At 37.6% G+C, this 23655-nt stretch overlaps 1 protein-coding gene across 24 annotated transcripts in view; it reads left to right on the top strand.

Moving 5' to 3' along the window:
• RIMS2 (regulating synaptic membrane exocytosis 2) overlaps nt 1-23655 on the top strand; it is a 349650-nt gene that overhangs the window by 215980 nt on the left and 110015 nt on the right. For 12 of the 24 annotated variants that reach the window (XM_081918600.1, XM_081918622.1, XM_081918618.1 and 9 more), the window contains 2 exons: nt 18656-18829; nt 19963-20072. In XM_081918600.1, the coding sequence (XP_081774726.1) occupies nt 18656-18829; nt 19963-20072 (284 nt within the window). Of the gene's footprint in view, nt 1-3682; nt 3749-5389; nt 5498-10480; nt 10553-12869; nt 12933-15856; nt 15932-17639; nt 17718-18655; nt 18830-19962; nt 20073-23655 lie in introns of all 24 variants that reach the window. The other 12 variants (XM_081918599.1, XM_081918610.1, XM_081918617.1 and 9 more) reach the window with 4 other exon arrangements.

Here is a 23655-nt window from a genome sequence, read left to right as displayed (position 1 = left end):
GATATTTCCAAAATGGGTACACTGACTGTGTGTATCAAATGCGCAGACACTGTTCATATATGTTTAATATAGTTCTGCAGGAACTTATGAGGCATTCTGTGAATATTACAAAACAATATATTTCCATTTACCAAGTATTAATTTCACAAAACTGAGGCACGCTCCATTTGAAGCATGAAATCAGAATGAAATTAACACATTTTAATAGCTTTTCTTTGGGAAGAAGCATTAGTACAGTTGGTCCTCCAATAGCGTTGCTCTGAATATTTTCATGTACCTTTCTTCACTATTTATGTCTCATGCCTAATACAATTGAACCTTCTCAAATGTATCAGTGACTCTGGGCTGGTTCAGAAATAACATTCCTGAAGCGGGGATGGTGATGTCATCAATTTAAAATGGCACCTTAGTTTGCATCTTCTACTCACGCTGAAGGCAGTGTAACACTCTGCTTGCTTAATTCAACACAAACACCTCTCTCTACTATTGGGGGCATCATTGTGCTGCATTGCCTTCATCCTTTCCAGTCCCAGGACCCAGGTCATACATGAATTTGGGGACCCGCTATCCCCCCCCCCCAAGCTTGTATTTAGATGCTGTTGCTGCTGCTGTTGCAACCTGCCTTAGGAATGGATCCAAAAGGGAATAAACAAGGGTGCGGTTGACTTTTAGCTATCCCCAGGGAAAATAAATACTAATGGATGCTAACTTACAAAGATTTCTGGTGTGCTCTTGTAAATGAGAAGAAATATAGGTTAAAATTTCAAATTGCTGTGTTGTAGCTTATACGAACCTGAAAAAGTAGCAGTAGCTGTTCTTTACAACAATGCATATTTGCAGTATTGGTGTCCTCCAGAATTGTCTCTAGGTCTGATATTCACAGATTCAGTAAAAGCTTAGTTAGGTGCAAATTAAGTTCAAGTCAGAATAACATCAGGAGAGCTATGAATGTTGCTGATAAAGTCTCAAATTGATTTATTTATAATAGGGATAAGGTATCAGGAAAGGAAAGAGGAACAAATTCACCCATACCTGCCAGGTTCATTTTAAGTGAACTCATTATTTTTCCTTTGCTAATGCATCAGTCCTCCAAGTAACGGTTTTCACTGAGAGAGCTGACAAATCCAATAATCTATGGAAAATTACCTGCATAAACACAGAATTGTATTACTGCCCAGTGTAATTTCTTGAATATAGTGGTCCTCGTTATGGTATGCTGCATCTCGATAAAGGCAGGATATATACTGAGGTTGCATTTTCCTGACTCAGACAAGTCAAGTCCTGCAGAATGGCAGAGCTTAAATCTCTATGCAAGCTTTAGCTTTAAGTATCTCCCGAGACCAACAAATCATGCTGCATTGCTGTTCATACTGTGATGAGAGCTACTGATTTTGATCTGCCAAAATGAGAAATTTTGAAATGACAGGCTACTAGGACATGATCCATGACAATTTATGCTTTGAGAAAGAAATTACTATAAAAAGTCACCTTGATAAAACCAGTACCAAACTGGAAAAAAGTTTTGTGATAGTGTTTCCAAAATAGAAAAAGACTGAAACCAGCTTTCCTCTTAATAGTTGCCACTGGAATGATGCTAAAGCAAAGTGTTATAATATTTTAAACTGATATGTACAGCTGTATTTTGATTCTGGGTCTCCTTTCCTAATCTGCAGATAAATTATTCTGAATCTAGCAACATTCCCATCTCACTTTGTCTTAAATATAAAATGAAAATATTGTTTTTATAACTCTAGAGATGAATGGTGACATTAGAAACGTTGATAGTGGGGTATCTTGAATTATGCATTTTTCTATTTGTTACAGTCTCACCTTGTTCTCTCCCCTGCACCACCACCATTGTTTCTAATGGAAATACCATAAAAGGGTACCTTGTATACTCAATCCGTTATTGCTACAATATTTGTCATATCATGAAGAAAAGAACATTCAATATTTGTTTCTCACTTTTAGCCAATATAAAAAGGGCTAGGTATATGAGTAGCAATGGGTGAATCAGTTTGTTTCTAGTCTGTGTCAGTTTGACATGTATTCACTCATAAATCCGTTTCATCTCATTTCCATAATAATCTGTGAATATATTTTTAAATACACACCAAAAATTCACAAATTAAATATTTGATTTTTATTTTAGAATTACATTTCTAAATGTATTTTCTCCTGACATACCTATTGCTAAATGCATATTTTCCTAATGCATATTTCTACATGTATTTTAATATGTTTTGGAGCCTAGAATCACAGTGGAATATTTGAGAAGTGTAAAATCTGATGGCTAACTAAGTACTGATTTAGACCAGAAGGGTGCAGATGAGTTCAGATCAGAATTTGCAAATACCGGATTCCTCAAGGTTCCTTATGATACTTCAGATCTTGACCGTTGGGTTTAATTACTTCTAGAAAGGTTGAGGGTCAGACAGTGCTAATGTCCCACCTACTAGGGAGTGCCTTTTGCAGCCCGATGTGGTGGGGTTTGGGGAACTGTTGGTGACAGGATTTCCCATGTGACTGGGAAGCGCTTTGTGTACCTTCCAGCCATGCAGGAGGTTGAGAGATGAACGAGACTAGGGAAGCCAACCAGCATTCAGCCTGGCTCCCTGAGGGGCAGAGCTTCAGGAATAGACCTGACTGGAGACTGCCCACTGTCAGGTACATTCCTGCAGCATATAAGAGAAGATATTTTCTTCTTCACTTGGTTATCAGCCAGTTTAACCTCCCATCCTCTTCTCTGTACTTTAACACTTGCCTTCTTGCAAGGATAGGATAGTGCTCGATGGACATTGCTATGGACTGTCATTGGTCTCTGCTTTCAGGGTCAGGAAGCAATTTTGCTTCCAGGCAATTTGGCATGGTCCTGTAGATTTCCACCTACTTCATGGGAGTCATCACAACTTGAGTCCTCACTCTGGGAATGTCCTCTTTCTCCTGCCTAAACTTCCTGAATTTGATGCCCCCTATCTATATGAACTGTGGGCTGATTAGGTAAAAGGTAAAGATAAAGGACCCCTGGATGGTTAAGTCCAGTCAAAGGTGACTATGGAGTTGCGGCGCTCATCTCGCTTTCAGGCTGAGGGAGCCGGTGTTTGTCCACAGACAGGTTTTCTGGGTCATGTCGCCAACATGACTAAACCGCTACTGGCGCACGGAGGACCGTGATGAGTGCCAGAGTGCACAGAAATGCCGTTTACATTCCCGCTGTGTTGGTACCTATTTATCTACTTGCACTGGCATGCTTTCAAACTGCTAGGTTGGCAGGTGGTGGAACAAAGCAATGGGAGCTCACCCCATTGCAGGGATTTGAACTGCCAACCTTCCAATCAGCAAGCCCAAGAGGCTCAGTGCATAGAATTAAGCTCCCCCATATCTCTAGGATTTACAGATGTTCAAGAGAAAAAGATTATCACAGTGCAGCAAAGCAAAGTTATAAATTGTTCCTCTAGGTGATAAAAATACCATTAACATTTCCTTCGGAGTTTTTCGGTATTCTTTGCATTTTTCCCATGCTTTTGTGATGTTTATAGAATTATACTGATTAGATACTATGATTTTGTAGCTGCTGTGTTGTCATGTCGTTTGTCCTTCAGTTTCCTTTTTAGGATGTGTGTTCATCGGTCTTCATTTCATTGTCTTACATTTTCATTTTTTGTTTCTGCTATGCTTTCAGTCCTTATGTCAGTCTGCCTTGGTCTCAACACACTCAGTCCATTGACTACCACCATAGAAATGCCAGGTATCTGTTTTCCTGTGTGTGTGCCTCTCTGTGTATAAATGCATGTCCCTGCTTGCACCTATGTTTTTACTTCACTCTGTTCAGGTCACTGAAGGGTATTGCAGGATTGCTTTATAGGCAAATATTTAGAAGATTAGTAGGTGTTATTTTTAAAGACTGAAAACATTCAGCTGTTTGTTTGCCTAGCCATACTCTACCTGATAACACCCGCTTCCTGTTATTGGCATACATGAAATAGCAATTGATTTATGAGGTTTTGTCTTTGAACTTCCAAATGTTAGAGTCAGGTCATTGATCATTCCAGAAAAGGTATATGGGTCACACCCACACCATATATTTAAGTGTATTTTAAGTGTATTTTGTGGATGTGACCCATATACCTTTAAAGCACATGGCTTCCCCCAAAAGAATTCACAGAGCTACAGTTCCCAGTACCTTTAACAAACTACAGTTTCTAAGATTCTTTGGCTGAAGCCACGTGCTTTAAAATGTATGGTGTGTGTAGTTTCTAGACCTATATATAACATTTAAAAAGTCACTATCCCAGGCAGTGTTGACAACATTCAAGTAGGTTAATTTCCATACTGAAGGAATAAATGATGTTACATGAAAGACAAGTATTAAAGCTGGTGTAGTGTGTTATCTAAATGGGTGAGCTGTGACCCAGGAAAGACCTAGCTGGAATCTGAGCTATGAACTCAGTTGGTAGCTTTACATGCACATCTGTCTCTTAGCTCCAGTTCTCCCAGCTGTAGTTTGGGGCTAATAATGCTACCTACCTTACATAATAATTGTAAGGATTATTGCAATATGGTATATGTGAAGTCCTTTCAGCCCTCAAAACTACAGTACTATATAAATGTTGTGTACTGTTATTGCTGTTGTTGATATTATTATTCTTAATTATTGTTATTCCAGAGACTGGGATGCAAGCAGAGTGCCTCATGAACTGCATGTTTTTGTAGCTTGACATATGGTTTTCACTGTCAGCCTCTGACAGTAATGAACACTTCTTAGAAAGGAATAGAAGTCTTTCAGACTCGGGTCATGCAGTTATTGTCTCTAAATAGGTAGTTAGCACTGGTAATGCTGTTTGTATCTTGTGGATGTAGCAGCAGGTACAAATTTATATCTCCCTGGAGTGGGATAGTTGTGTGAATCAGAGAACATTACATCAAGGTCAGCACTGAAAGTGGCTTTGGATGTTATTGAAGAAGTGTCATCAACAAATGCAGTTACTACCTACTTCTGCATTTGGATGGCAGTGCTTCTTGTAATATTTGAAGGTGAACTTATGCAGAGGAACCTGTGCAAGCTACCACATCTGTAATTAGTAAATTTTGCCTATGTGAATTTTGATTGGACTATCACCAAAGTCACTTGTGTGCCACTTCTGGAACTGTTCTGAGTTTCTCTTATTCTTAGACTTACAATCTAAAACCATGATAGTGCTTTAATTATCACTTTGAGAATGCTTTGCATTAATCATAAACATTTATACATTAACATGCTTTATATGTACATCTGAATTGGTCTTTTTTCTTTCTTTCTTTGTCATTTGCTTCTCTGTGTTTACCTTTGTGTCTCATTTGTGTACATGTCTTAACTGTAGCTTCATGTTCATCCCTTATGTTTTGGCAGCAAGGATCACTCAATGTATCCTATCTTTTGTGAAGATGCAATCAGATTACTTCGATCCCGTACGATGTGCCGTACCTATTCTGAGGGTGCTTACTATGAATTTGAGAGGTATAATTGGTGTGGCATGTTTGTTTAGTCTCCCACATCATTCATAAGCAAACAGTACTCTGATGTTCAGTAATCTGCAATTTAAGTTTTAAATGGTACATTGGAAGAAAGAAGAAAAGGCACTAAATGCAGGAGTAAAAGGAGAGGTCTCCCCAAAGGTGCAGAAAATACATTATACAACTCATGATGTGTTGGATATTAACTCTTTCTCTGAGGTGACTCTAAAAACAAAATCCACATGCCACCCATTAACATTCATTAATAAAAATCATATTCAGAGATAAATGTATCATAAAAATGAACATACCCAACTGGATACATAACAAGACTCACTAAACAGGGATATTATTTTATGACCATTAGATTAGTGAAGATAATCTGATCAAAAAATAGTAAGTAATCTGATAAAAAAATCTGATTAAAAAAAGTAAGGTTTCCTTTGCTTTATAGACTGTGTCACTGCTCTCTTTAATTTTATCATGTATTTTTGTTTGTAAATTTAAAATATTATCATCTGCATTGCTCCTAGAATTTATTCTAGGAATTTACTTTATTCTTAGAGAGCAGAAATTTTCTTTTTTATACTGGTATCAATCATTAATTTGGCCAAATAAATAATAATATAGAAGCTGATTTTCTCCCTTTTGCACAAATTACAGGTATTGCTGTATCATACCAACCTAATTTTACATAAATGGCATCCAGAAAAAAGGATATTGTTGTGATGTTGTGTGTAAACCATGGCGTTTGTTGAATTCCACAGCTTAAAGTGACTAATTAGGACTCTTTCATGTTGTGCCTTTTTTTCACCCCCTGGCTATATCAGTTGCATAATTTCAAGGCTTGTTATGTCTTGTGGCACTCTTGTGTTATGAGCATCTTTTTCTTGTCAGAACCAAACTACATTTCATAGCTACATATAAATCCTCCTATCCTTAATTTAGAGCTCTGTCTTCAGACTACCATGTCAGTCACTCTATAGAGCTACTCCAATTTTAGGATTAAAATTGTAAACATGATTCTTTCATTTTCTTCATTTCTTGGTTCTTTAGCTTTTTTGTATTTATAGTGGTACCTTGGTTCCCAAACTTAATCCGTTCCGGAAATCTGTTCCAAAACCAAAATGTTCTAAAACCAAGGCGTGCTTTCCCATAGAAAGTAATGCAAAATTGATTAATCCATTCCCAACTTTAAAAAACAACCCCTAAAACAGCAATTTAATATGAATTTTACTATCTAACGAGACCATTGATCCACAAAATGAAAGCAATAATCAATATACTGTACTGTAAAATAAATAAGACAGTATTGTAGATGATAAAAATTAAAATTATATTTTTTTTCTTATGTGCACCGATGATAGTCATTGTTTGGATGGGTTTTTTAAATCAATTTCTGCACTCACAATCAATCAATCAATCAATCAGTAGCTGAACAGGGTTCCACACAGTCACAAAAGCAAGTCACAAAAATGAGGTCACAAGCCACCAGCCCCAAATCAAAGTCACAAGTCACAGTTACAAGTCAGTCCCATAAAATGAAGAACAAGTCACAGTCAAAAAAACAAAAAAAGCCATACAAACAAAAATGCAGGGCAATTAGATAATCCAAACTTAAAACTGTCCAGTGGGCAAAAGTCCTGGCACATTCAGAGATGGTATATCTGAAAACTTCAGTTATATCCCCATTATTGAATTCCCTGGGAGTCACGGTAGCTGAGAGGCTATGATGGAGATGGATCCTGACCCTCAGATAGATGAAATCTTGAAAAGGATCATATAAGACTTCCCTAAATGATGTGGATCTGAAGACAACTTCCAAAATCCCTGAATAAAAGAGGTTGTGGAAACTGCCAGTATTATATCCAGCAGAATTAATTCCTGAAAGCAAAGATTTGATGCCATTTAGGTTTCACTTAAAGAGCTGGATAAAAGTAGACTGCTAAACTGCTTTCAAATCCATTGAAACAAATACCTGGACATTAAGGATGTGCCTTGGATACCTAGGCCCAGTATTGTTATCCTTTCCTCTATCTCAGAAAGGAAGAATAAGAGTTGTTTTTCAGCAAAGATCAGGCTCCATGGAATCTTCTTTCCAGTAACAAAGGGATTCCAGAGATAGCTTAAATATTTTCCAAAATAAATGTGCCCACCTTGTAAAGCAGATTGCTTTTTACACAACATCCCTCGTAGGTAAGAGTGATGGAATGTAGTGGTTGCAGATGCTTTACGTTTCAGTACACCCTTGCATTCTACATACTTCAGCAGTGGCATTTGCATTGGAGGTGCTGCCAGTTGTGACTCATGAACTAACTACTGCCAAACCAGTCTTGAACCTTCCACATCCAGAAAATTGGAAGATAATTTATCAGTTTTAGCAAGATGGATGTTGTTTTGTGGTCACATAATTACCATTATTGTTGACAATTTGCTAGGCAGAAAAACTAAAAAAAATGAGCAAACGCCTCTCAGCTCAATAAATCAAGACAATGCAAGATCAAACAGTGGTTCTGGTTCAAGTTTGTTTTCTAATTAGGCTTATGCAAACCAGTTCCCCAAGTTTGACTGTAATAGCTAACTATGGTTTCTTAAAAAGTGAAAACAGAAAATTTATATCTCCTTGTGACCACAAAAGTGGGGGAAGAAAGAGTACACAAGCTTGAGGCTCACCATAGCTTGTTAAGATAGCAGGGCAGCAGCATCTGAATGGGACTATGATCATTCAATAACTTTTCACCATCTCCTAATCTTTCCTGGCATATGGTTAGATCACTCAGGGCAGACATGGGGCTTGTGCTGTTTGGTTCCTTTGATTTTCCAATGGAACTTCAAGTTAAGCATTACATTACCTAGAGTACAGGGTTGTTGTCAAAAACATTAGATGCATGTTTTATATGACTTCCCCCCCTCCTTAACATCTAGTTCTCTGTTGTGGCCTCTGTGTAGTTCCACAGATGGGATCTGTAGCTCTGCAGGCGGTTCATTGAGGATTTGGCATCTGTGGCACTCAAACTACTTTGATAAATGTTTGAAGATGTGAGAATAAGGTAGCCCAGACCAAGCAGCTCAGATATCCATGCCACCATTGGATCTGAAGGCCTCAGATGTGATAAACCAACAAGAAGAATTACAATTTCATTACAGTTTCATTGTGAGAGATTTGGCTGATTCAGGCTTCATATACATTCCAGTGTACAGTATATGCAGCTGCAGACATATGGGGGGAAGGTTTATAGAGTATAAACATCTACTAGCCAGGTTGTCTCTTCCCAGAGATGCATCAACTTAGGTACATACAGCAGCAAGGAGGTAGCAGAGATGACACTGGGCACTCCAGATATCCAGCAGTGCCTGTTTTGTTACTAGAAATAGGACTGCATAGGGAAATGATACTATTCACATCAATTTTTGCTGGAGATAAGACCCTCTGACCATTGAAGGTCCTCCCCCCTACCAGTGGAAATTGATGCAAATAGCATGTTTTTCTGCTGGGGATGTAGTCCCCATTCCTATGGGAATACATGCTTTACCAAGAAACTGAAACACCCATGGCTTTTCCAACACTATAGGTAAGCTGATGATCAAGGGCTCAACATTGTGTTGGACTATTGGATTCTTATCATTGGGTGCATTAATTATGCAAAACAATTTCTGCTCATTCTATCCCTACCCGCTTATTTCTAAGCTGACCTCTCTACAAACAGCTAAGCATACAGAGGATTTGAATATCTTTTGACCTGGCAGCAAAATGCATTAGTTGACAATTTGGGAAGGAGTACCTTACTTTCTAAAAACTCTAAAAGTTTCCATGAACTGGTTTATCCAGATGGAGATCCTATATGAGTAAATTTACAGGCAGCTACTCCCAGAACAGCAGTTAAGGATAAATGTAACTGTTTTGTACTTATGCCAAGTCCTGATTTCATTACGGCATGTGTTTCCCTGCTCCAGATAACTGTCTGCACTACATGCTGGCATGTACATGTGACATTGCATGTCCACATTGCAGTGGGCACCCACAATCCCAAGGGTGAGTTGGCACCCTGTCTTGAAGCTTCACCCTGCTACTGTCATTGTTATCCATGCCAGCCACACAACCCGCAAGCCACATACCCAACAGTCCCCCTTGTGTGGAATAGCCCAATGCATGTACATTGTTATGCACATGGGGCCCTTTAACATGGTCACTAACACACAAATTGCCAATGGAAGGGCAAGGCTAGTCAATGCAACCCCCTCACAGGTGCTTTCAACTATGGCTGTGCCAAAAGCTGTCAAAAGTTTCTCAAAAATATTCTCCCCATGAAAAAAACAGGGACAAGCTTTCTGCCTTTCAGAGGGAATTTATCTGGATTTTTTTCCCCAGTGGTGGGCAGGGAGGTTTGCAGCTTGCAAAGTGACTGCAGCATGAAGATCTCTCTGCATTCTGCCACCATCCATGTTTCCTGGAATGTTTTGAGAGTGACATCTTGTTGCATTGCATCACTCCCAAGGTTACATTTAAATCCTCAGGCACATTACATGGTTAAGTAATGTAAGTAGCAGCACCTCTCCATGAAATATTTTTTTGGGGGGGATTTCTTCTCTCTTCACCTCCCTCTGAAAAATGTCAGAGGTGGTTTCATTTCACACTTATCTGCAAATGGTAGAAAAATGAATATTAGACTCAGTTATACTTTGAACCTTTGAGGAAGTTGTCATGTGAGCTTTATTAATGACATCAGAATATATGATAATTTAAATTAGATGAAACAGAGGAGAAGAGGAAATTGCTGTTTTCAGCACAGTACTTGTTCTTTTTATTGTACATTTCCTCCTTTAGGTATCTTTGATGTTTGCTAGACTGCCTCATGCAGCAGGAAAAGGGTTGGATGAACATTACATAATGGTCATTATCTTTTGTGATAAAGCAAGAAAAAGCATAGAGCACCTAAGGCAATTCAAAAAATGTCTGAAATATCTTTGCTGTTTATTTTATGTTCAGGAGGAATAGAAAGGAGGGAAGAGTGCCTATAACATATTATGATGACACTGATATTTCCCCTACTCCTGAAAGGTATTTTGATTCATATAGTAGATGTAGATAAGAATCTGTATTAAAGCATTTTCTGAGCACCCCTGCTGTAGAATTTTGAAATAGCTAAGAATTGTGATACTTGTGTTCTTTGTGCAATATATTATTCCAAGTGATCTGTTATAAAAGGCTTGAACTAGCAGTGAGTAGTTTAGTATTGCATGAGCCGCACAGTACTTTTTCACCCAGAAGATATTTATTGGTAGAATGTGTGCACTGCAGCCAATTTCTTCTTAACACTGTTACTTTTCTCTTATGCCCATACCTTTCCCCCCACAAGTAACAATGTCACAAATCTCTGGGTTTTTTCTGGATATCCCTACTAAGCATCTTATTTGCAGGGGTTAGGGTTATGTAGGCATTTTGGGAATCAATCCAAAGCTCTGTGCTTCTGCATTGCATGCATAGCTGCAGAAGTGAGATTTTGCAGAAACAGGAGATAACAGTGACCTCTGCATAGGGGTGATCTGTTCGTACATTGGAGCTAAGTATGTGTAGTGATGCTACTGGTCTGTGAAACTTCTCTTTAAACATAGGCTTCTCCCAGTCTAAGACTTAATCGGTGCTGCACAAGTACTGTGAAAAGGCACTGATGGTCAGCTGGAAGCACTGATGGTCAGCTGGCTGTTCAGCCAATTCCAGGATAGTTGGTTGGATTGACAGGAGGAGGATGAGCAGGAAGCTGCTTATTACCCCTTGAAGGTTACCTCCAGCCATGCCTGTTCTAATATTTGTATCAGTTTGGTTGATGAGAGTTTATGGGTAGTTGAGACTAATGCACTAATATTAGAAACGGGTCACTTTCTCAGCTGCCTGCTAAGTAGTTTTTGCAAGCCTTGATAGTCTTAGCCACTGCTAAAGATGCTAAGGATGTTCCCCCACCCCAATAGCATCCTGTACATGGATGCTGTTTCACTATTGTGAGAGAATTCTGTATCTGTACATTTGAGTAATTATTATATGATTTGGCTAATTGCATAATAGTTTCATTATTCTGATTTTTTTGCTGTTATTATTAAACATCACACCTTATGCAATTCCTAAACCAAAAGAGATATTTCCCTATAGCCAAAGTGCTTATTTACCATTGGACATGGTAAAAAAAAAAGGGGGGGTTATTTCTGAATACTTTTGAGGATTTCTCCTGTTATCCGCTAACATAAAAGTACATATTTAGGTATTCACACACACACACACACACACACACACACACACTTAAAGATTCATTATATCTTGTTTTAAATTACTTCATTCTTGAATTTTATTTTCATGAAAGCACGTGGTTCTGATTTTATAAGTCAACCTACTTATTTCTGTAACAGTAATATGCCGTTGGTAGACATAGCAAATCACATCTGTTGTCATATCTTCTTGTCATTGCTTTATTTCCATATTTTCCCCATCTTATAAAAATTTTACAATTTTGAGTAAGTCGTTTGATTGCAGCCATGCTGCACAAGTTACACTGATGAACATAACTTGGTGAGGTCCATTAATTTCCCTGGGCCTATTGTGAATATAACTTAGTTGAATATGACCCAAAAAATTCCACTATATTGTATAAAATGCACTATTCTTGCAAACAGTATTCACATAATGTTATATATTTTTAATTACCCCAGTTGAAATATTTGTTACTCACAATGTGTGTATGGTTAGGCTAAAGAATACACATTATTATGCCACCAGTAAATGCAATGTATTATTATGTGTTTCATGGATATATGCAAAGCATTTATACACTGCTGTTGCTGCCAGCACATCTGTATGTATCCTGTATGTATCCCATAGTTACATGTGGCATACAAACCAGGATTGGCCATGGCTTCCTTCTACATGCATAGAAATTGGCAGAATAATTTGCTGTCCCATAGAGTATGAAGTGGCTCTCAGTTTCACAGCACTATAATGTCGGTGATACAGATATATGGTCTGGTGCATATATTTGATTGGAATGGCTGTTTGGTCATACATATTTTAACAGTAAAAAGAAAAAAAGGGTTCTTTGAATATATTCCGTAAAACACAAGTCTTATCAAAACAATATAACACAGAAAACCAACAAACAAACCATAGACTGACTATTAGAAGATAATAGGTCAAATGGGCTGACAGTGATTCAATGCACCAATATGTTAAGGGGGAACATAGATATACATCCATTCATTGAAAGAGATATACAGAAAACACTGGAAATAATTGCCAGATTAGTCAGTCAAAAATATGTTTTCATGAAAAGTGTTGATATGTAAATAGCTTCATCTTTATAACATGTCTTTATTTTAACTGCATTGCAAAGGTATTACAATGGTGCAAGTTCATGGGCAGATCATGTAGTCAATGGTTCAGCTGAAAACTATGGGTAAGTAAAGAGTGTAGTGTTACACTTCTATAATTAAAGACATGTACTCATAATTTAAATGTAGTGTTATTTTATTAATGGGTTTCACACCTGATAAGTGTCATTTTTTTCACTAAACCTAGGAGGGTTAGGTTTTAATATGACATGTCTGTTATTTTCTTCTTTCCATGTTGCATCACACACATAGTTTGTTTAATTGTATGTAGATCTTTCTCAAAGAACAACAGTTACAGGTAAGCAAACCTGTTTTCTTTGAGCAGGTTTCCATACACAAGCATATGTACACGTTGTGTCCCTGTATCTGACCCTCTTTTGTAGATTATATTCTGTTCATTTTTAATCCAAAATTACCTGTGCACTGACACTACATTTAAATTAATTAATAGGTCACGTTGTATCCCTTATTTCCAGTTTCAGCCTCATCATGGGAAGAGAGAGAATAGCAAATATGCTTTAAATATTTATATGAATCTGGGTTTTTAATTGGAAAAAGTTTCATAGAAGACAGATGACACAGTTTGGAGGCAGTGAAAATGAAGCAGCATAGTAGGAGCTCTTCAGGTGAAACACTGTCCATCTCCAGTTACGTGTGTTGTTGTGATTGTAGTGTCAGCTGATAGTGGTCAATCAACAGCAGAAAACTTTGGAAAGTTCTGATTAACAGCAGTCTGTTGGAAACCCAAATGCCTCTGCTCTGTACGATAAAGGCTCTCATACCAAGAAGGAAGTTGTGAATTGTGAACGGCCTTTTGTTGCAATTTATGTGGTAGTGGTGCTATAATTTACCTTTCCTCTCCGGTGTTGGTTTTTTTTTTTTTGCATTTTTTCATTATTGATAAACTTCGGAATAGTTCCAAACTTTATGCCACTTGTTTATAGGCCACCAAAAGCTTATATAGTAGCCCATTTCTGTGTTTCAGTAGAGAGAAAAATGAATAAAGGATCTGCACACTAACATGTCGACAGTCCACTCTGGCAGGTGTTTGCAAACTGCTCCACCAAAAAAACAATTCAAGAGAAGTTAAGATCCTTTTTTAATTTTGTTCTGCCAGATAGATTTGCCATGCAGATATATTGCTTGGGGAACAGGAAAATTGAAGAAGCAATAGATTTTGTTTAGTGGGTCTCATTTCATGCATCCCTAGATAGTGTAAACAGCATTTGATGCAGCTAGAATAACTGGATATTTTTGAGTTTTTTGTTGTAGTTTCTTTTCATGGCACTTGGCTACATCGTTTTCTTTCCAAATATTATGATACATAGCTTAACAATAAAACCAACTTTGTTCAATGTGGTATATGAGGTGTTAGGGGAGGGGGAATACCACTGGTGGGGACACATCGTGCTCCTTCTGTGGTAGTTTGTCCACCTTTGGTCCCCACCCTGCACTTTCCTGTGGCTCCTAGAAGCTGTCAGCATAAGACAGTGGCCACACCCAAGAATGGCTTTGACTGGCCAGCCAAACCAGGTGAGAGTAACAAATGGGTCTCTAATCCCTGGTGAGTTAGGAGCTTCCTTTGCATGCCAAGACAGGCTGTGGCAGATTGAGCGGATGAGACCAATAGTGGTTCCAACAGTCAGGAAGAGTTTCTGTACATGCTGTAGAGGGAAGTGAGCGGTAGATGGGGCTCATCAACCTGGGAAGGTAGCCCATCTAGGAGAAGTAAAACTCTGTTCCTAAATCCCCGCTGCCTTGTGGAATATCTTCAGGAGACGAAGAGGCTAAGGAGTAAACGCTGCAGAGAAAATCCAGAGCGGAGCCCCTAAGACAGCTGGTTGTATACTGCCTCCTGGCAACTCCTGCAGCCAAGCTGGTGCCAAACATATTGCATCAGGGAGGCCGAGAGAGGGGTCTTGTTGTCTGGGCAGCCCAGGACCTTCATATACACTGCCCAAGCTTACAACCCAGTGAGGTTCATTATTGGGCCTATAAGTTATTTTATACTTTACTTAACTGGCAGTAGCAGGTGAATAAGGAAAATTAAATATATTTGGGAAGAAATAGGACTGCCTTTTACTACTTGTGTTGAGACTGGAGCATTCTGTAATAGATGATTTTAAAAAAGTCAAAATGCTACATATCATATAGCACATAAAATGTACAGAAACAGTGCAGAGGTTGGATACTAGGAAAGAAAAGAATCATATTCTCTGCCTTACATAGAGACTGAATGCATAAATCTGTTCATTTTTAATATCTGACTTTGCTTATAGGCAGCCTTGAAGCAAATGGTGGAAAATTTGTTAAAACTAATCTAGGAAACACTTTATGTATTTTTAAAACACTCCTAAAATTAAACCACATTTTTCCTTCCTATTTAATTGCTGTTTGGATTTAACAGAGTTTATGTTGGGGTTTTTAACTTCATGGGAAGAAAATATGGAGGAAATACTTCTTATAGCTTTTAGAAATACTTTAGAAATCAGGAATTTTCACGAATATCTTGCTGTGATAGATATTTTGGAAAAACTATTTACTGATATAGACTTTTGGGATATACTGCTTAGAAGTGATCACAAGTACATAATGGTGAAAATGAAATCTTATGCAAACAGATTCATTTTTTCTGGTTTGCTATAGCATACATTCATCATATATGGTCTCTTTAAGACATTATTTTATTATCTCAATTCTATATTCAGTATATCTGAGCATACTTTTGCTTATATTACATATATGATGGCTTAATTTTATAATATTAGTACATATGAATTTTATGATTATATTATGCAGTATTAGTGACTGTGGTCCGCTTTAAAATGAAATCTCAGTTACTCAGTATGTAATTATTTTAAAATTGTTTTATTGATAGCTTAATACTGGTGTTTTACCTTGATTAAAAAATAGAAATATGAGTTGTTTGTGTGTAGCAATGGTTAAAGATGGTGTGCTAACAAAGGATATTGTGTCTGTGACCAAGCAGCAAATTTCCAATAGCTAGTAGAAGAATAGCATGTCCAAGGATTGAGATCCAACAGCCTTCCACAGATACAGACAGGTACTTCCAGTAAAAAGTAGCTAGTATAGCCTTGCACTTGTTACTCTTAGGTATTTGTTTGTTTTTATTCCTGTTGCAGTGCAATCAGTGTCTCTAGAAGTAGAGGAAGCCTTAAATGGTCATTAAAATGCACCATTTTCATGCTGCATTTTTGTGTTTTCATTTCTTTGTCACTGACACATTCATTGCTTTAAGTGGCTTCATTGTTTTAGCCCTGGCTGCTGCCATTACTTGTCATGTACTATGGACAGAAAACCAAATACTGTGTCTAACAAAGCAGATAGCACCTGGCCTAGGAAGCAATGAATTGTCTGTGCTCATGCATCATCATGTTTCCTAATTTGCTCATTGTAGCAATATATATAATGTTAAAACTTTCTATGTTAATGGAGTTCCCTTAATTATACATAACTTTGATGTGCAGGATTCATTTTCTACTTATGTTTAAAAGTTATGTGAATCTAATCAGCTTAGGATGTACATAAAGATTTTGTTTAGACAAGATTATTGCAGTGTGACACAAATAGATCGTTTTAGCTTGTCAGGTTACATCTTAACTAATGTAATTTAAGTTCTAGTTCTGATATGTCTGGTGGATTTGTAAATTCCAAGTTCATGATGACATTTGGCCTAGTAAAAATACGCAGAATCTACCTGCTGGGTTAAGAAACTCAGCTCTAGTCAGTGTACAGGGAAATAATGTACCGGTACTTGGATCTCTCACAAGTTGACAAAAAAATAGAGTGAGGGTTCTTTCCAGTAAAGATTGATGTTGAAGTAATTATTGTTCAAATAGTGGGATGGCAAACACTTGTCTGTAATGCAAAAAGAGTTTGAAAACATATTGGGTATTACTTTTCATTGTGATTGCAATCTACTTTTATTTTTACATAGCTTTCAGCAATTAAAGAAAGAAATACTAGTTGTGTGACTGAATATCATTAGAATGACTTAAAATTAATCACACGTGCTTGAAAAGCTTAACATGTGACAAGGCAAGGATGATCCACTGAAAAGTCTAAAGAGTTTTATAATTCAGAGAGCTATTCAAGAGCTATAGGTTGGATATTGAACTAGTGTGAAGAGTATTGATTGATAATGTACCCATAAATGACTCAGGAAAAGTTGGCTGCATTAGAGAACATAGAATCTATATCTTCACAGATCCTTTTATGAACCCTGCCCTCAAGAGCATTATCTCTTTCATATATGGAGTACCTTAGTAAAATGTGTCTTTAAAAAGGTCTCGCTCTTCTTAGACCATCACTTTTAGTGTCCTGTAGATGGAAAAAGAAAGCCTTTGGCTGTGGGGGTTCTTCTTGCATTACCTTTGCAGTGTTGGGGCTGCTGCAGTGCAATTGCTTTTGGTGCCATGAGAATGACACCAGAAGTCCCAGAATATACAAGAGGAGACTATAGAAGAGCTCCTCCTGGAAATTGCACTGATGTGGAAAGGAACCACAGATTCTCTCCTATGGCCTTGGGGCTTCTGAAATTGCAGAAACTCCCACACTGTGGTGGTAAAATGACAAGCGGCTCTTAAGTAAATTTTACATAAAAGATTTTTTAAGGGGAAACCTCCCCCCCCCTCCATCAAGACCTGTAGTTATAGACTTGACACTTCCTTGCTGCCCCATAAATATACACCTCTCTGTTAAATGCAGCATTAGCTAAGGTGACCTTTTTTTGTTTATCCTTGACATTAAAGAAGTGAAACAGTGGATGTATTGGCAGATCAAGCTTCCTGTTCAGAAAGTGAATATATAGACCCAGAAGAAAACATGAGGTAATCTTTGTGAGTTTGTCTGAGGCTAGTTGTGATACCTCCCTGATAGTTAGTATCTCCTGTTGATCATGTGTTCCAGTGTGCAGTATCTGCTTGTTACGTGCTTTAGATTAAGGCTATTGGAGGATGGTATTATTCTGAACCTGTCTGTGGGGCATTTATTTAGTACCTCATTGAAAGCCTACAACCCTAAAAAATGGTTTTGTGTGATCACATTTCTGAATAACTTTATTTGAAAACTTTTGATTTTGACTTTTTAGGTATTCTTTCATTATGCTGATATACTAACATATTCTGTTTGATGTGATCTATATTTTTCCCTCAGAAGTGCAACTAGTATTCCTGCATAGGTCATATTCAGTAGCAGTTAATTTTCATCTGCTTTAAAAGAGAGGAAAAAACCAGCAACTTTCCTTGACTAAAGTTAAGCCTATTGGTTGACACCAGCATCTTTTGAACGGAAAACATTATTAATGAAAATATCAAAATCTTGAAGTCTTTTACTCATATTCAGTTATCCTAATCAAGTGTACTGACGTTAATGACAACCTTACTGACTGAGAGTGCAAGTTATGACCTTACTTTTAAAAATATTAACTTGGCTTGCTATTTTTAGTCAAGCCAATGGTTTTTATTTTTAATTCAGAGAGTCTTCACAAAACAGTAAATGACTCATTTTAATGCAGGATATCCTAGTACACAAGCTGCAGATTATGACATTATAACCCATTTAAAATGTTTTCATATACCAAATTATTAATAAAGGGACAAACTCCCTTCATACGTCTTCTGTGTTATCAGGAAGCTAACTAAAACAAAGAACGAAAAAGCTGTTAGAAATGTACATAATGTTGATCACCTCCGAACCCAGTATGATGCGGCATAATGCGTAACTATAGATAAAGGTCAATTGAGGTGCTTTTTGACTAACATTACAGGAATTGGGGACCTAGACTACCATATCAAAGATCCAGATCAACAGAACAGCGTCCTGTGGTAGAGCGGCCCAGCCCCCGCTCTCGATCCACTGAGCGTCCTGACTCAAATCTCATGAGATCGATGCCTTCATTAATGACGGGAAGATCTGCCCCTCCCTCACCTGCCTTATCGAGGTGAAACAGACAACCCAATCAGACTAATCCTGCCCCACTAGCTCACTTTTTATTTTCCCCAAAGCTCAATGGTATTGCCTTTCATCATTGACTGATCACCAGTAGCCGTAGATACTAACCCTGCCAACGCCAACACACTATTTATATTCCACAGGGGATATAATGGTGTGGCTGTCATTCTAATTTGTTTACTAACAATGATTAATGACATAAATAATTACATTTGTTTTTGTGATTTCTCATTTATCAGGAATCCTGGGTGATTTCTCACACCATGTGCACCTCATAACTGCCATGTATTTCTCTTACAGAATGAGAAATTGTATGTGGTCATCTGACATTGCTTATGGAATTATCACCATAACATCAAATGAAACTTTTTTTTTCTTTCAAAAAACAGTTTCTTAAATTTGATTGTATTAATTGTATGTATTTTAACCGCTGTTTTCTCTGATTTGCTGTGTGCATGTCCTGCATTGTTCCTGTCTAAGTAATGTATTTCTGATCAAACAGTATTGAAATAAGTAAACTGTTTTGACAAAAAGTACAGTGGACATAGCATAGAAATGTGTGGAGCTGATTGTGTCCACAGAAATTACTTTCTAGCAAAATATTATGATTCTTTGTCTTTTAGTGGTGAATTAGGATGATTAAGACCAATCATATTACTCCATTTCAGTCATTGAAATGTACATCTGCCTTATTGCTTGCCTTATATTCATAGCTGAATAAAACACTGATTCAATATGTTAACTGAATTCTGAAACCATACGTATCTTTCTGCTGGACTTTAAAATATAGAACATATACATACACACAATTTTATGTGTATCTCTTTCTGTATGTGTTATTGCATCTGTGTGCATATATATATCTACATACATTTTCATAGACAATTTGCAGATGCAATTCCTTAAACATTACATGTATCATCCTTTTGCATAATTTTGGCTTTTTCCTCAGATGAACCTTCATTTTAGCAATAACTATGCCTTCTAAAATGCATAGGGCCGAGCTGCCACAGCTAACAAAGGTTCAACTTGTACAAAAACCATTCCTCATTTATTTGTTTTTCAGACACCTAGGAACAAATCTATTTCACTGTTAATGGTTTCTTTTGCTGTGTCCTGTAGGTCACATGCTCGTACGGGGTCTGTCCAAACAAGCCCATCAGGTACTCCAGTAGCAGGACGCAGGGGTAGACAATTGCCACAACTCCCACCCAAGGGAACACTGGAGAGAAGTAAGTGAGCTTTTTAAAGTTCAGAGATGTTGTTGCTAAATATAAAAGTAATAGCGCTGAATGGAAACCTTTGCCTCTAAGGTTTTGAACTGGTTTTTGGCAAGAGATGTGTTCTATATTGCCCATTACTTGTTTCAATAGCTTTTAAAGCTCTGTACAGTATTGATTTCTATAATTGTCATCACAACTATAGAATTAATACGTGGATCATGATTTATCCTACCTTCATTGCAACCAAAATATAAGTTAGAATGTAACCTGTAAAGTCTTCTAATGATGAACATATAATAAACTGCACCATCCTAAAAGGTTGCAAGTGTTTGTTAATCCCATTCATTTCATAGGAATATCGGCTAATGCAGGACCATAAAATGTGACACAATACCCATATGTACATTCTGCGTAAATAAGAATAATTAAAGCAATCTGGACAAATATAAAGGATGAAATGTTTATGGTCATATGTTCATTTCTACTCATGTAGTTTTCCCCTTCCCTCCAGAGACTTGTGGGGAGATGTTTATTGGTGGCTGTTGGAGAGAAAGAAGAGTGATGGGTGTTTGTATTGCCAGCCAAATGGGTCATGCTGCATCTGCCCACAGAGGTTACTCTTGTGTGAAAAATACCCACATTATAAGCAGTTTGCCATCTATGAATGGCTCTCAAATCTAAAGTTCCTATGCTGGCTCTCAAATCTAAAGTTTCTATGCTGTATCAGGCATCTGGTCAAAATATGAGGCCTGTACTGATGGAGAGACTTGGCTACTAAGCAGTTTTTTCTTGAGTGTGATAGACTGTCAGATTCTGGCAACAGCTAATTTTAATTGTTTAGGTCTCACGTATGCCTCAATTATGTTTGGTTGAATCATGCTTTCCACCGTCTGAGTCTTGTTCGAAATTTTGGGAGGGAGCATTTTTCTGCTTATAGGACATGAAAATAAAATACACTTTCAGCATTTACAATTAGACTTCTCAGATATTCCTACAAAATTCTGTTTAATTGCCCAGATGAGCACTCCTTCCGCTGCCTCCAAATGAAGATCCGTTTTATGCCTTTTGTATACTTTATGGGGTTTTTTTTAATCCCATGCTTTGGTTCCCTTTTCTGTTTTACTTTAATTTCCCCCAGACAGTGGAGACAAGGAGAAGGTCTGAACAGAAAGGAGGGTTTGTTTTGTGCTATAAGCCTTTTTATTCCATGGGGGGCTTTCTAAGGGGGGGGGAACTGCTGCAATTGATGCTACTGAATTTTATAGATTTTATCTTGACTCTAAAATATTTTACATTAGTGAGGCATGTACAAACATCCACTGCACCTTTTGTAACTTAGCTTTCTATAAATAGCAACAGAGCTATGGCACTATTCAACAGCTTAACTTATTAAACTCTGTTAGAGTACATTATTTAGATACATAACAGTACCCTTTGGAATCAAGGATCATATAGCAGGTTCATAGTTAAATAGAATAACAAATAGTTACAGTGCAATCCTAACCATGTCTACCCAGAAGTAAATCCTATTGAATTTAATAGGGCTTACTCCCAGGTAAGTGGGTTAGGATTGTAGCCTAAGACTGAATTTACACATACATATGCTCATATGTAGGGATAAGCAGTCAAAAACAACCTGACACAGTGGGATGAAGAAAGAAAACAATGTAACAGAGTTTAAACACATCAGTTTTGATGTAACCTTTTTGGTATCCACAACTGTGTTACGAAGCACTCACTAAATGCACCAGCACCAGTCACAGAGAGTCAATTTTTCCTTGTCCTGCGATTTTCCATTTTCTTTGTATATTGGACTTTGAAAATTTAATTTATTGAAACAGTAGACTGTTTGTTCAGAGATCATCATCCCAGTTTATGTTGTCTTTTGTGTTTTGAAAACAATTCTAACAGTTAAACGTTAAGTATCAGATGAAAATATAGATATGTCTGATTGAAGGTAATAAAGTTCATTGTTCTTCAAAATGCAGACTACTTAACAATGGGAGGTAGCCCTGGTACGAAATTACTTTTTGTGAGAACTGTGCCCTGATATCTGGACCATGGTAAAGTCATATTAACTAAATGATATTGTATATATTATATATATACATTCACCATGTTCCAAAAAGCACTTAGACTTACACAACATGCTTGAATTATCTCAGTGGAATGGTTTTTATTCTGAACATATGTTGTCTTATCACAAAAATCCCTTTGAAATATTCCTGTATTTGAAAAGGAGTTTGTCATGTGACATGGAAGTTGCTGCTCAGAAAGAACAAACCCCAAATTAACTTTGTCTCATAATACTATGCACATAATATACAATGATCATGCATTAGTTTGCATGTTGTATGTATGTTGTATTTCAGCACCAAGCACATCATTAACACTAAATGTGTTTAGTAGTATTTAGCCGTTTTATTGTTGGCCTGGTACCTGCCATTGAATATTACTACAATGCTATCCCAGTCCAGGTAGGGGTGTAGCTTGGCCACCAGTCAAAGCTGACAGAAGGCACTCTGCACCACTGAGGCCACTGAATCCATGTAGTAATGGATTCAGTAGCACCCCCAAGCTATGTGCCTGCTCCTTAAGAGGGAGTGTAACACCCTCAAAAACAGGCAGTCTCCCAGCTATCCGGTCTAGGGAACTATCACTGATAGTGCCTCTGTCTTATCTGGATTGAGCTTCAGTTTGTCGGCTCTCATCCAGTCCATTACCGATGCAAGCCATCTAGCACATCCACTGCCATTCCTGTAATGCAAAGGAGAAATAAGCTGCCCTTTGCCCCTGTCTCTTTCCTGCCAAGGATCATCATATAAAGTGACCAAGGAAGTTTCTGTGCCAAAGTCAGGCCAAAATCCTGATTGAAATGGAGAAATCAGGCTCTCTCAAGAGTGCCTGGATCTGTTCAGCAACCACCCACTCGATACTTTGCCCCTCAAAAGAGAGATTGACAACTGGCTGGCAATTACTTAGGTTCTCAGAATCTGGGGATGTTTTCTTAAGAAGCGGTCTTATTTACTGCATAGATGGCTAAATATCTCCAGGGCTGAAATGTCCTTCAGTCTCATTCATCTGAAACTTTTAGGCCAGAGTTCTAACACCATTATTAAAACAATTTTATTAAAAAGTTATATAGATTATGTTTTGTGGGTTTTCTGGATTTTTGCCTTCTCCAACAGTGTGACTTGGATTTGGAGCAGATAGGTCCAACTAGTGATGAATCAAGTTGAATGAGCCTGTTAGCTTGTGTTTACCAAACCAATCCCCTCTGTTTTTGCAGTTCTGGGAAGCCACTGAAAATGAGAGCTTTACTGAGTCTCTGCTGGGCCACCAGAACTTTGATAATTGTCAGAACTTGACCTGATCTGGGCTATTCCTCCCTAAGTATTTCTGTGACACTTTGTTATCTAGTTTGCATGGATTGATCTATAGTTGGTGGGTGACTTAGATGGTTGACTGTTGTGCCTTTAGAATCAAAAATTTTACTGCAAGTATCAGAATGATATTATCCAAATGTATAGTGCAGTCATACTTGAAATACTGTGTAAAGTTCTGTTCACCCCATCTCAAAAAGGATGTTATA

This window comes from Podarcis melisellensis (assembly GCF_964234715.1).
Source record: "Podarcis melisellensis genome assembly, chromosome: 7".
NCBI lineage: Eukaryota > Metazoa > Chordata > Lepidosauria > Squamata > Lacertidae > Podarcis > Podarcis melisellensis.
The sequence above is the reverse complement of the archived record's forward strand: the minus strand, read 5'-3'. Positions and strand labels throughout refer to the sequence as shown.